At 45.6% G+C, this 14,321-nt stretch overlaps 1 protein-coding gene and 2 pseudogenes across 1 annotated transcript; 1 reads left to right on the top strand and 2 right to left on the bottom strand.

Moving 5' to 3' along the window:
• Positions 1–271: 271 nt before the first annotated feature.
• On the bottom strand, positions 272–1,454 carry LOC117860040 (polyubiquitin 11-like; annotated as a pseudogene).
• Positions 1,455–2,946: 1,492 nt separating this feature from the next.
• On the bottom strand, positions 2,947–7,397 carry LOC117860039 (uncharacterized). The gene has a single exon (XM_034743242.2). The coding sequence runs from the start codon at positions 7,370–7,372 to the stop codon at positions 3,545–3,547; it is 3,828 nt and encodes a 1,275-aa protein (XP_034599133.2). The 5' UTR covers positions 7,373–7,397; the 3' UTR covers positions 2,947–3,544.
• Positions 7,398–9,128: 1,731 nt separating this feature from the next.
• LOC117861844 (uncharacterized) lies at positions 9,129–9,955 on the top strand (annotated as a pseudogene).
• The last annotated feature ends 4,366 nt before the right edge of the window (positions 9,956–14,321 follow it).

Below are 14,321 nucleotides of genomic sequence, written 5' to 3'. Positions count from 1 at the left end.
GTCTCCAGAAAACAGATCCTAAGTCTCCAACACCATAGCAACCTTCAGTGAAACATGATCTCTTTCTGAGTAACGACTTGATCGATGAATCTGAGAACGCTTAAAACGAAAATAAGGTTCTGCACAGCACAAAGTCAAACAGAACTCAAAAGCTAACGAATTCGAAATCAGGTAATATAAGCTCGAACTGGCATAATTGAAACCAGAAGAACATGTTAGATGTTACCAAACACATCACTTATTTATGATTAAGCCATACTGCCATACTGCTGCTTCGCAACAACTGCTTCCGAATAAACACACTGGGTCACAACCAGTTCATGATACCAAACAGTTTCGACACAAACGACACAGATTCTTCAAAGACAACGCCCTTCATGGCAGCAACCAGACGACCCAGGTACAGCAGCAGCTTTGATGACCGATGGCTTACTGACCACTACAGAGACGGAGGCACCAGGTGGATTAGACTCCTCCCGGATGTTGTAATTGGCAAAGGTGCGGCCATCCTCCAGCTGCTTGCCTGCAAAGATCAGATGTTGCTAGTATGGGCCTCTGGGGGGATGCCCTCCTTGTCCTGGATCTTGGCATTCACGTTGTCAATGGTGTCGGAGCTCTCAAACTCCAAATTGATGGTCTTGCAGGTCAAGGTCTTCACGAAAATCTGCATGCCTCCCCTCAGGCGGAGTACCAGGTGGAGAGTGCTGTGCTTCTGAATGTTGTAATCAGCAAGGGTGCGGCCGTCCTCGAGCTGCTTGCCGGCAAAGATGAGCCTCTGCTGCTGGTCCGGTGGGATGCCCTCCTTGTCCTGGATCTTCGCCTTGATGCTGTCAAGGGTGTCGGAAGACTCCACCTCAAGGGTGATAGTCTTGCCAGTCAAGGTCTTCACGAAAATTTGCATGCCTCACCTGAGATGGAGCACCAGGTGTAAGATGCTCTCTTTCTGGATGTTGTAGACTTGTAGTCAGGAAGCGTGTGCCCGTCCTTGAGCTGCTTGCCGGTGAAGATGAGCCGCTGCTGATCCGGGGGTGACGCCCTCCTTGTCCTGGATGTTGGCCTCGATAACCTTGTCCTGGATGTTGGCCTTGACGTTATCGATGGTTTCAGAACACTCCACCTTGAGGGAGATGGTCTTGCCAGTGAGGGTCTTAACGAAGATCTGCATCTGCAGAAGATAACCAAACAACAGGGGAAGTATCTGGCAGTAGACCAACGAAACAGCCTCATGCAAACAGCAACATCATGTCATGTGTGTTCTGTGTTCATCACCATCGAACCAAGTATATCAAAACAAGTAACAAGAGCATGCATGATCATCAGGTATAGAAACAGTGAACGACAGCAGCATGTCATCATCCAAGTATATCAAGCTAAGTAACAAGAGCATGCATGATCAGGTATACTAAAGAATCATTGAACAGTAGCAAGCATGCATATCTAGCTAATCAGCAGGAGGATGCATGTTGTGGTAAAGGCTACCACAAGAAGGTTTTATCCCTAAATCCAGGTTAATCCAAAAGAAGGTTTCCTTCAGGAACATAGTTACATTAGCCTGATAAGGAATAAGCAACGATCGGACTTTCAACAAGGTTCCTCATACAAAGAAAGATGGAAGCAGATCCGACCTAGAGTCACTTAGAGCTTCTTAACAAATCAGAAAATGCACACATCCCGCCAAGTCGGAGCAAAAAGGTGAACTGTTTTTACCTTTTATAGTCTCAGCATTGAATGCACAGGCCACTTTGTTTCCCTCTGGAAAATGTGCTTTGTTTCTACCATCCTATCTCAGTTCTGGAACTCGTCTACTCCAGGCTCTAGTTGATGGTCCTTTTTGACAAGCAAATTCTAGCATATATGGTTATAATGATCCAGCAACGTGATAACCAAAGCATATATATAGAAATTCAGGAGTAAAGGTCAAGACTCAAGAGGGTCCAAATAATCAGAAGCATACACTCCACATAAACAACCAATATTGGGAGAAATACAGATTAGTAATGAAGCAGGCTCGGGACCAATATAATCCATATCAGAAAACCAGTCAGGAAATCAACTCCGACAATTGTGTCATGATCGTCATTACCAGACTGGTACATTCTTCCTCAGAATATCAAGGGTTCCCCTCCGTCCAGGATGAGGATAACACAACACTGCATCCAGCCTAGAGGTTAACTAAGCACAGTAGCTCCCTTTTCCCCCATGTTACCCTGAGCACTTGTAGACTTAACACTGATAGGCATTACTTGAAGAAGCTACATCACACTTAATGTCAACGAAGTAATTTCACTTAGGTTCACATAGGAGCTATTGACATTATTTGACTTAGGTTCTGATCTTTAAAATTGGCGCAGTGACTGACAGTTTTGCATTGTTTTGATCTTTAAAATGGAATAAGTGTCCTTGTCAAAATTATTGTTTGTAAAAGGGGTAAGGTACATCTTCCTATTGGTGCATGTAAAAGAATCCTGTAGCATCGAACAAACAAGTTAAAAAGTTATGCAAAATAAAAAAAGGTGTCAAAAGGATTAATGGTGACTTACCTGATACTAACAGTAACTCGTCAAGACTCAGTGTGCTTGTCAAGAAAATCTAGTACCATGCCAGCCTATCTTTCCAGCAAATTATAAAATGCATGCACCAGGCAAAATTTTCAGTCAACATACAAATGAGTAGAATGCATAAAGTTTGATTATCATAGACATGCAAAAGGACAACCTTTTGGACTGGAGACTTAGCTTGTAATGTTAAGCATGTCTGTGATTAACTTTATAAAAATGGAAGACCAATTTGACCATCTCAACTCAAAGGTTATGTTGATTAACTAGGAAACATTCAGATCAATCTATTTAGTAATAATTATAAACCAAACATTCTGTAGCTTAACTAGGAAATGCTCATAGCAGAGATAGGTATTTGAGGTCACTCTATCAGGAGAGAAATGCTAATTCAACAATTATTTAACTCAGCAGAAGTGCCTGACATGACAGAAGCTGTTGCAGACTTGCTAGATTATTTGAAGAGTTTCAAGGAACTACCTCCCAGTTTATATTGTGCAGAATCTTAACCCGTATGATTATAATTCTGAATCATTGTTAGCATAAACAAGACAAATGACTGCTAATGACAAAAACAAAGTTTGATCCTGTCAGGCAGATGGCCCTCCTTGTGGACTGCAGTGCTCCAAAGTTAAATGGGATATTCACAGAACACGACAATTTCATTAACTCTATGCACATTCCACCATAGAAAAAATGGTCCAAGGGGCAGGATTTTTATACGACAGAGCACGGCATTTAATATCATCCAATAGTGCCTAAATAAATCAAGATGAAAATGCAAGACAATAGGTTGAGCATACTATTGATTTTCTTTACCCGCAGTAGCATCTCATGTTATCTACATGTCATCAACTAAGACAAACTTTTCTTTACTAGCAGTAACATCTCAGACTATCTAGATACGATCAACTGAAATGCAAGTAAACGACAGTCCTTAGGATATTGTTTTACAGAAAACTACAATGCAACTTGCAGTTGACCATGCCTTAGTAGAGCCTCCCAGAGCATTGTGGAGAACCACATTGACAAACTTTGAACTTTATCCTTCCATTCGCATCTTGGATCTGATCTATTTCATAGTTATAGTCATAAGTGAGCTCCTGTAGTGGTGGAATCGTCTCCGCAGCAAAGAACATAATATGAGTCATCCTTTTGTCATCATGGTCCCAAAGAACATTTTGTGTGTAAAGATTAGGTGAGCAGCTATGGTTGATGAATCTTCCAATATTTCCATACTCAGCTGCATCTATTGTGAAGCCCACATCTTCCATGGTCTGAGAGCAAGAGCTAGAAGAGTTCAGACCTGAAACAGTTGATATCAACCCATTGCAAAGATTCTCATCACCACATTTAAGGCCTAAATCAAATAAGTAATCACTGTTCCTTCTCTCATCAGCTTCCTTGCCATACAGCAGCTCACCAACATACTCACATATGAAGCTGCCAGAAGAAATGGAGCTCAAGGATCTTACGCCCCAACCGGTCTTGGTTGTCCTGAATACTTCCAGTGGTATTTTCGTACCATGCTGACTGACCCTGTTCTGGCATGAACGAGGGCACTTACAAGATGGACCACACTCAAATATCAGGGGCTTTTCATTGACAATTGCACCGTTTAAGTTAAATGGGATTTCCCCTCCATTCTTCACAGCACATGCACAGCTCACGGAGTCTGAGCATCCGTTGGTGCAGTCACAACCCTGATGGCATAATTTTGTAAGCCCGAATGGATATTTAATTCTAGTGATGTATCGGAATGGTGTAGGTCGCACATCATCAACTGTATTAATGACACAGATGGGAGTTCCCTCCTTCCCTTGAGATATATCAACCACATACAGGCCTGGACGCGTTTTGGACTTCCTCATCCCTTTAGCTATGTGCATAGGAAGTTCTGCTTGCCCAGGAATCTTTTGCAACTTGTACTTAAACACCCTTGAACCTGGTCGACCATGCATCCAGAAATCCACCACCTGATACAATCCGTCATAAGTGAATGTTGAGATTTGTTTGGCCCTTGAATGACTACCTCCCTTGGTATTGTGCCCCTTAAAGCCATGAATCACCCTGACTGGTGTTTTTGTTTTGATGCAGTTTTTCAATGCAAGATTCCCACGCTCAAGCTTCTGATCCTCATCATCCTTCTTGCCAGCAGGCTTCCCACCAGAACCAGTATATATCAATTCACCTGAGCAAGGCAACTCATCTGGATAACCTCCAGAGGCAATAATGCTTATTGCAATGCGCTCGCCATTTCTGTATGTGGTAAAGTCAATGCCTCCCTGGTATACACGATGTAGACCAACAATGGCAAGCTGAACTCTATATAGAAACTCGTCACCAACTAAAACTCCTGGAACTTGTCCCACAATAGGACCATGTTTGGTAAAACCCGGCAATTTTCTTATCACTTTATCAGCTTCAAGGTCAATTCTCCTAATCTTCAGTGAATGCTGCTCCACAGCTTGCACCAGGGCTCGGCATACAAACTCAAACCTCCTGGACAGCATTTTGAATTTGCTCCTAGCATCTGCATTCTTGGATCCATACTGCCTTGGACACGTCACAGAAGGAAGACCTGAGGAATTGTTGAGGTATAATTCAAGCTTTCCTCCATGAACAACTAGTGCCTTCAATATGTCATCATCATCCAAGTTGGAAGCCACCTCATCATTCAGTTTCCCCTTGCTACCCAATGCACCTGTAGAGGCAATCTTCATCTGAATATGGGCTGAAGCTTTTACCTTCACCTTCTTCCTGGGACCAAAGAAGCCCTTAGTTGTGGCAGCCTCTTTATCCTGTGTCATGTGGAACTTATCTGAAGCAACTGGAACTTGCATTTGATCTGCAGTAAGCTCACCAGTATCCTTAATCCTATTTATGATCACACCCCTTCCATGTTCAATCTCCTCCTCCTTGTGCAGATTTTTGGTAGGTCTGACTACTTTCCTAGGTGTAAACGTAGCCTTACGTCTGATCTTAGTACCATCGCCAGACTCTCCTGCTGCTGCAAAATCAGAAGATGCTCTGTTCATCCTAGCACTTTCAGACACTCTCTTGCCCATCATGTCTTGTTTGGAAGAATCTTCAGCCAAAGATTCAGCAACAATGTTGTTCGAACTCCCAATAGATTGGTTCATCAGCTTTACATCATTTGCAAATAACCGTGATGGTCTGTTCTCCTCACACTGCAATGTGTTCCCACCTGTCTTCTCATTAAAAGACTGCATTACAGAAGTCTCCACAGCACTGAATTGGGGAGCAGAAGCACCATATCTATAAGCTGTAGAACCATGCACAGTAACATTTCTTATCGTAGTGCCATCGCCAGCTGCAACATCAGAAGATGCTCTGTTCATCCTCGCACTTTCAGACATTCTATTACACATCAGATTTTGTTTGGAAGAATCTTCAGCCAAAGTTTCAGGAACACCGTTGCATGAGCTCCCAATGTTCATCACCTCGACCTTCTTTGCAACTAAGCATGATGACCTCTTCTCACACTGCAACATGTTCCCACCTGTCTCCTCATTAGAAGATTGAATTGCAGAAGTTTCAGCAGCACTAATTTCTGCAGAAGCCCAATGTCTAGAAGCTGAAAAATTTTGCAGAGTATCACTGGTAGAAACTTGAGACTCTTGAACCACAACCTCGGGAGGAATCTCACCCTCCTCCAATCCATCATCCTGTACTGTTCCCTCAATAGTAACATTGCATTGTGGAGGCAAAATCTCCATGTCATGTCCATGCACAGCAGAAACACAGCCATCGGCAGGCACTACCACGTCCTCTGCCACACCCAAATCACCATCAGCAAGATCAGATTCCAACGGCAATCGCATTTCGCCGACGCCTCCACCAACGAGAACAGATAACACTGCATCCTTGCCGCAACCAGGGGGAAAGCTGCTTTTGGTGAAAGATATCATCGGCTCTGCTTGCAATGACACGGCCAGCACAACCTCCTTCCTCCCCAATTCACCACTCCTTGCTCCGCTTCCCCTGCCCTCCACTAACACAGCAGGAACGCCTTGCAAACCAGTACCCAACGAACCATCTGGGGCAGCCACATCACTCCGGCGCAAAGCCTCTGATGAAGATTTCACCAAACCTGCTTCTGGACCATGATGGCCGCAGTACGCCATCGGAGCATCAGCACCCGCTGCAGAAACTTTCTGCAGTACACTCGTACAAGCAGCACCGCGAGTCACCGTTCCAAACAGGGCACCGTCCTTGCCGCCCGCAAGAGGAGCAGTAGCGGCCGCCGCCTTCTCCAACACAGCAGAACAGCCGCGGGCACCAGCATCTCCGGACCGAGGGCGGCCGAGCGGAACAGCCGCTTGCCGCCCGCAACCGGGCGGGAACTGCCGCCTCGCGGACGTGGTGACCGCCCTACGCTTGGGCGGCGGCGGCGCGGACGCCAGCGGCAAGCGCCTCTTGCTCCCCACCCCGCCGCCGGCTCCGCCTCCCCTCTCCTTCTCGTCCCGCGCCACCACAGAAGCCGCGAACCCAGCCGGAGCGCCGCCGACCGACTCGCCCGCGACGACCGCCGCATTCGCTCCGGAAGCCGCCGCGCCCAGCCCCGCCACCTCGCGCTCCGCCAGGCCACCACCGCGCCGCGTGCCCTCGCCGCCGCTGCCGCCGCCGCGCGGACGAGGACTAGGAGGCCCGCGCGGAGGAGGCGGCGGGTGCCGGCGAGGAAGAGGAGGGAGGCCGCGGCGGTCGTCGGCGCGCGGGGGCGGCCACGCGCAGCCGGCGTGCCCCGGCGGCCTCCGCTGCTGCGCAGCGTCGAGCCTCGCCGCGTGGAAATCCATGCTCCACCCCACCCCCGGTGATCGTCCTGCAACTCCCCCACCCGAGCACGCAACAAAACCACAAGAGCAAAATCAGCATCCACCAAAAAGCACCAGCGTCGCTGGAAAAAAAAAACCGAAGCGGGCGACGAGGCGTCGACCGGCGGAAGCACGCACTCACCGGCGGAGCGAGGCGACGTCGTGGAGGGGCAGGACGCCGACGAGGCGGAGGGAGCGGAGGGAGGCGGTTGGGGTTTTTGGGGGGACTAAAGTGCGTGACAAGAGAGTAAGGGAGGAGGAGCCGAGGAGGAGCGGGTGGACCCGGTGGTGGTGTTGGGCTGTTGGCTCGTGGCCTCGTGCTCCGAGGACTGGAAGGCAAGGCATCGCCGCCGCCTCCTGCTGGGGACTCGTAGGCACAGCAGCAGGCGTGATGGCTCGGCACGTGGCGCGCCAGTCTCCGCGCACGGTACGCCCGGGCCGGGTCGGACTGGCCGGGAGGACGGCGCGGCCTGCGTGTGCGACGGGGTCGGGTCAGAAGTGTTAATGGTGATCAGGATAATCCCCACACCAAGGATTATTAGGCACTGAACTGCCTATGTAGGGTAATTAACCAATGACGCTGGATGTGGGTGAGCCTAGTTGTGAGATACAACCACCAACACGTTTTTAACCACAGGGGTCATCAATATTTTGTAGTTGTAGTTATCTGCTCACTCGGTCGTTGAATGCATGAGATTCCGCTTCAATAATAAATACGGTGATCACATATTGTTCGAGAGCACTTAAAATTGGTGGCAACAATGAGTTTTGCAACAGAAAATATGAAGGAGCAAAAAGTGATATCACAACAAGGTATTGTTCGAGGTTATTACCGATTATAGTAGCACTCAATATTAGTGGCAACAAGTTGTTTTGCAACAGAAAATATGTAGGAGCAAGAAGTGATATCGCAACAAGGTATTGTTCAAGGTTATTACCGATTATAGCAGCACTCAATATTGGTGGCAACAAGTTGTATCGATACTAGAGTTTTGTTGCAATAACTTTTAGCAACGAAATATAATTGTTGCATTTAGGTTATTGCAACAGGTAGATCCCTATCGCAATGCATATTGCATTTTATATATTTGGATAATAATTTCTTTTTAATAATAAATAATTAACAAAAATTCAAGAATCGAATCATCATAAAACTGAAACAAATCCATCATTAATTCTACCAATGAGTAGATAATAGTATGTAAAGTGCCCAATACATTTTCCGAATTGAGAATAGTTCATAGGTAGCTAGCTAGCGTTGGGTGAACAACACAACTACATCTATCTTATGTAGGCTACAACAAACATTGTTTAACACTGTAGAATTTCTTTGTGTTGACCATGGAAGGCATCCGAGTTCGAGTGATCCATTCCGCAAGTTCAAGTATCCTGCTTAATAAAAAGAATTTGTATGCATCAGCAAAGGCTCAGTAGTTATTTTCATAATTAGTATTTAGTATAATAGGTATGTACAGGTCATCAAAGCAATGGTGCTAGGTTAATGTCATGCTCCATATAGAAATTGAAACATAATGGAACATGTTGCTAATTGTTTCAGCACTAAACTACAAGTCCTTTGTATTAGAGCATGTCGCTTGTTTTTGTAATTAGTGGCACATTTTCATATGTTTGATGTTTTGTGGGCGTAACAAATTGAACCTATTATGAATTTATTTATGAATAAATTGTGCTCCTGTTGTAATTTTTTATGCATAAATTATGTTCCTATTCAGTTACCATGGTTGGAAGAGCTTCTCCAAGGTTGAACATTCTTTTATTCAAAGCTGCACAAAAGAAGCCATCTCCAAAATCAAGAAAACATGAGGATCTCCAAAAGATGTTAGTTGACTTGTTTACATGCTAAATTCTACAATTGACTGGTTCTCCAAAATATGATGTTTCATCCTTGTTTTATGTGGAGAAAGTAAGAGTTGTCTGGAATCCAGCACTAGAGAAGACTCTTGTTGACTTACTTCATGATCACAAGACCCCTAATCATAGGGGTCAAAATGGATGGCCATCAGAATCCTGGAACAAGATCGTAAACGAATTCCATGTGAGAGAAGACTATGTGTATTTCACCAAGGCCCAAATCCAAGAGAAGGAAAAGGAGTTGAAAAGAGAGTACAAGTTGCTGAAGGACGCAAAACAGCAAAGTGGAGCCCATTTTGATGCTAAGGCAGGGAGGATTAAGGCTGATCCAGCAGTATGGAAAAATATATTAGTTTCATATCCAAGGCTAAGAAGTTTCACTGCAAGGGTTTTCCACTCTATGAGGCTTTGGGGGAGCTTTATGATGGTTTCTCATCACAAAGTTCATGCTTTGCCATATGCTTTGCATGTCTTTTTTTAACAAAACTTCATTATGTAGGTCAAACAGCTAAAGGGACCTACAATTACACCTCCAATCAACTCACAGATCCTACACAAGTGGAGAATGGGGACAAGGTTGAGAACATGGAAGTTCTGAATTCAGATTTGCAAGAAACAATGGCAGGTCAAGAAGATGATGATGTGATGGTAGTAAAAGATGATCAGATGCCACAAAGAAGGATGCAACTGTGAAAAGGAACACAGAAGATGATGAAAGGTAGTCATTCAAACTCTTCCAAGGACCTTGAAAACATGCATAACTTCTTGAGTGCTTGTGACGACGACCCAGAAGTTGCATTGATCTAATTGAGAAGCGAAATTTGTTAGGAGGTATGTTCTCTTCCTTCCCCTCTCCTCTCCTACCTGATTCTGACACCATGGCAAGAAATTATGTGCTTACTGTTTTATTATGGTGCCTCTATCACATAAGCAAGAGCCTGTAAATGGCCAACTGTGTTGTTTTAGATCAATGAGTAGCCTGGCTTACTGCATGCCTAGGAATTAAGACTGTTTGGAATTTAGCAGTTAGTTGGAATTTTACAGGAACACATAAGGCCTTCATGTTTGTCATGAGTACAATTACACTTGCAAGTTTGTGCATCATCTTATCTACCTGTGTACGGTCTTTACAAGGTGTGGTACAATTTATTTTTCTGAGTGCCAAACCAATATTTCCACTTTACATATTTAGCTGATTATGAATGCTCTATCAACATATATGAAACCTGTGCCTTATCTTAAGTGACTCTTGCTGAAAATAATCAGCCATAGTACCCTTATCCTTGTAGATCTGCAAACCATGATTTGTAATGCCTAAACTGAACTGAATTTGGATTGTATCTGTATATTTTGGATAAATACCTTTGTTATTATTTTGTTTCTCTATCATGATGAGATTCTATCTTTGGTTATCTATATTGATCATTTGGCTATACTTTCCCTGAACAATGTAGGACAAGGAGGTGGTGTTGGTGGCCTGGTGCTAGTGAAGACTGAAGAGGAGGGAGCACAAACTTCCATTGCAGAAGTAGAAGCTACTTTTAAACAAGATATTTAAATTATATGTAAACTGAAATCAGAGTTACAACATTGATATGCTTATCCTTGAACCAGAGCTGTTGTATATACGCTCATATGCTTGTCCTTCACTTTGTGCGTATGTTATGAGTACTAGGCTGCATTCTCTTTGCAAGTTGCATGTTTTATTTTGAACCAGAGATGATGAATCCATGATGCCCTACCATAAAACACTAGTCAGGTTGAGAAACAATAACACTTGGCAGGTTGTCAAGTTGTGAAACTTCAGTTGGATTTACTTTGCATCATAATTTGAATTATATCTCTTCTTGTCTTGACTTTGCTAGCTTTTCATCCCTGCATCAATCCCTGGGGCTAACCGAACAAGAAAAGGGTGGTAGGGATTAGTGCTAACAGTGAACTAAACTCCATAGGGATTGGGTGGCTGCACAGGGATCCACCCAATCCTGGTAGGGAATAAATCAGCCTGTGGAACCATTCCACTCCTACCAAACAAGGTCTTGTACATCCCACACCCCACTAGGCCACTTGGGCCATAAGGCTTGCACGCCGAGCCACTCGTTGTGGGGCTGCACACACGCGGGCCAGACTGGCAGGCCAAGCCAGGCCAAACCTAGCCAAACCAGGCCACCTTCAACATTTCAGCCTCAGCCGATTTGCCTACTCCTTTTATAATAAAGCCACCAAGATTCTAACTATTTACATGTTTAGAATATTCCTGTTCTACATATTCTTGTTTTAGTCCCTGGGTTGTTCTATATTTATGGGTTGTCATGTACATTAGCTACATATACCATTAGGTATTAGCACCAATATAATAAGGATGCCAAACTTACCACATCAATTGAGCATCATCTACTTAGAATAATCATTACATGTGCAATTTATTTGCCTTTAACACTTCATTAATATTCCATATCATATAGAAAATAATGAAAAATTAAATTAAGGCATATCAATATGAATTTTTGGAACAACATAAGGTGATGCGACCTAGGCACTGGTTGCGGTAAGTTCTTTTCTACGTGCTTTTAGGTAGCAAATTACTTGCTCATCACTGAAAGGTCTACATCTAATGAGGAGATCACTCCTTTGGATACACACAACACAACTCCCATAGCTATGCAAGGACTAATCACTAGAGCCCGAACAAGACAATTGAATCAACATGTTCTCATTCTTAAGTACTTGTTTTAATGTTTTAGAGAATGGATTGCTACCTAATAATATTATTGGACTTAGGAACAATGGAGAAGACTAGGGAGTACTTGAGAACAAGCATGGAGGTTTGGAGAGGACCAGCAAGGGGCGTCCAAGACATGTGGAGGCCCAGTGCACAATAACCTCGAGTCCATCTCGAAGTTTAGGAGTAGTCCGCCTTAGAATCAACGCCCATGGCAATGGGGCAGTTGGCACAGTGTGGCGCACAGGGTCAGGCGTGGCTAGGTCATGCGCGTCCCGTCGCATACGGGCACGACCATGAGGGGAGTTCCCTCTCGACCCCTTCAGGCGGGTCGGGTGTAATAGTTGCCATTTGAAATATCAAAGTAATTATGGGAAATTGGAAAGAAATCCAAAAGAAAAAGAAGAACAATTGGCAAAAAGATCAAATTCGGCCAAATTTTGACCGAAATTTGAATTTCAAATTTGAAATTCAGAAAAATTTGCCAAAAAAAGTGGAATACAAGTGTAAGGGTGTTTAGGACTAAAGGATCAAAAATTTGGAACTAAGCTAGTGCCAAAATCTTTTAGAAGAATCAAAGAAAGAAAAGAAGAACTGCAGTTTACTGTTCATTGTCCGAAAACAGCAATTCAGGAAAACAGCCACAGAGTCCGTTTTCAAAATTGATTTCTGAAGAATTTTTCAAATAAGTGCACCATGACAACTATACCATAGTGAAGTGTGAACTTTGGACTACAAGATTTGGGTGTTGTTGGCCAGGATCAGTAACAGGAAGGGAGTCAAATTCCAGCCCAAAGTCAGCACAAAATCACAAATTGACTGAAACTCTGAATTTTGACTAAGTCTGAATATCAGCAATACATCAACTTGGAGCTCGAATTCAGAGCAATGTGGCTAAAGGGAGGTACTTGTTCATGAGCAAAATGGAGCATTGGGACATAGTAGGACATGTTTAGGGAGAAGTTAGACTGGAAAAACAAAGTTTAGGTCACTGATTTGGATTAACAATTGAGATCGACACCACTGTCGATACTGACAAAACTGAATCTCTGATTCAGTCAATTTCAGAACCCTTCGAGCAACATTTCAAAAATTCCAGTGATTCGATGTTTATCTCAAGCCGACGCCAAAATAAAAGATGACGGTCTTGAGTTTATCTTCCAACTCTGTTAAAGCACGGGAGGCCGTTGGATTGAGGATCGACCACCAGTTGCTTCTGAAGATCACGGGCGCCAGAAGAACGGTGACAGAGCTCCAGACGTGTCGTCGCCGCCGTCGTCTGTCGACCGCCAGGGCAACTAGCTAGGCTACCTCCTCACCACGCAAGCCTACGGGTAGGCCACGGTGTCGTCCATGCGCGGGGTTAAACGCTTGAATGTTTACTGTTCCCGCGCCACCGTTTCACTGCCCCTCTTTTTACCGCCGCCCGCTCTCCTCTGACCAGTATCACCGCCGCGCAAAATTCTACCACCTCCTAGTAGCTCCCGTCGATTCCTCTCGCCCTCTCCTCCACAGACACCCCAGCTACACCCCGAGCCAGTCGTTGTCCCACATCCTTGCCGGAATAGCCGTGCTCGTCGCCGCTTCTGTCCGCCGTCGTCACGCCGCCCGCTCACGGTGAGAACCACCTTGCGCTGCTTTTCTTTCTTCTTGAGTAGTCGTAGTCGAGTCCTTAGGGTCCTAGGATGGAGTAGAAGTAGTCGTTTGAGTCGGTTAAGCTGTTGTCGCAAGAAGCCACGGCCGGCTGAGGGAGTCGCTGCCTGTCGCCGTGGAGGGGATGGCTCCGGTCATCTCCGGGGAAGCGGTTGCCGCGCACGGGGTCGTGTAGGTCTAGGGTTGGGGTCGCAACCTAGTCCCGCCGCCGGGAGGGCGCCGGCCGGCGAGCCGTGCCGCCCCCTGTCTCGGACACGTTTTGGCGGGAGGTAGGGGAAGACACTGGAGCTAGGGCCCGCACGTCAGTGGGAGGAAAGGAGGCGCGGCCGGAGAAGACAGGCCGAGTGCGGTCGGTTGCTGGGCCGCAACCCTGAGGCCCAGTAACGCGCGCGCGCGGTTCGGCTGATAAAAGGAAAGGGCCGGCGTGTCGCCACGGCCCAGTGAAGCAGGCCGATGTCATGGAGAAAAAGAAGGAAAAAGAAAGGAGGCCGTGGGCCGGTGCTGGGCTGTCAAAGGAGAAAGAAGAGGAAATCGGCCCGCGGGGGCCCGTCAGGGGGAAGAGAAAAGCCGGCGGGTAGAAGTGAACAGGAAGGTGGGGTCCGCGCCGTGCGGCCCAGCGTGCGTGAGAGAGGGTAGAGCGTGGGTGAGTAAGAAAAGTTTTTCGGGCGATTTTCGGGAAAAATT

The sequence above is a fragment of the Setaria viridis genome, chromosome 6 (assembly GCF_005286985.2).
Source record: "Setaria viridis chromosome 6, Setaria_viridis_v4.0, whole genome shotgun sequence".
In the NCBI taxonomy this organism is placed as follows: domain Eukaryota; kingdom Viridiplantae; phylum Streptophyta; class Magnoliopsida; order Poales; family Poaceae; genus Setaria; species Setaria viridis.
The sequence above is the reverse complement of the archived record's forward strand: the minus strand, read 5'-3'. Positions and strand labels throughout refer to the sequence as shown.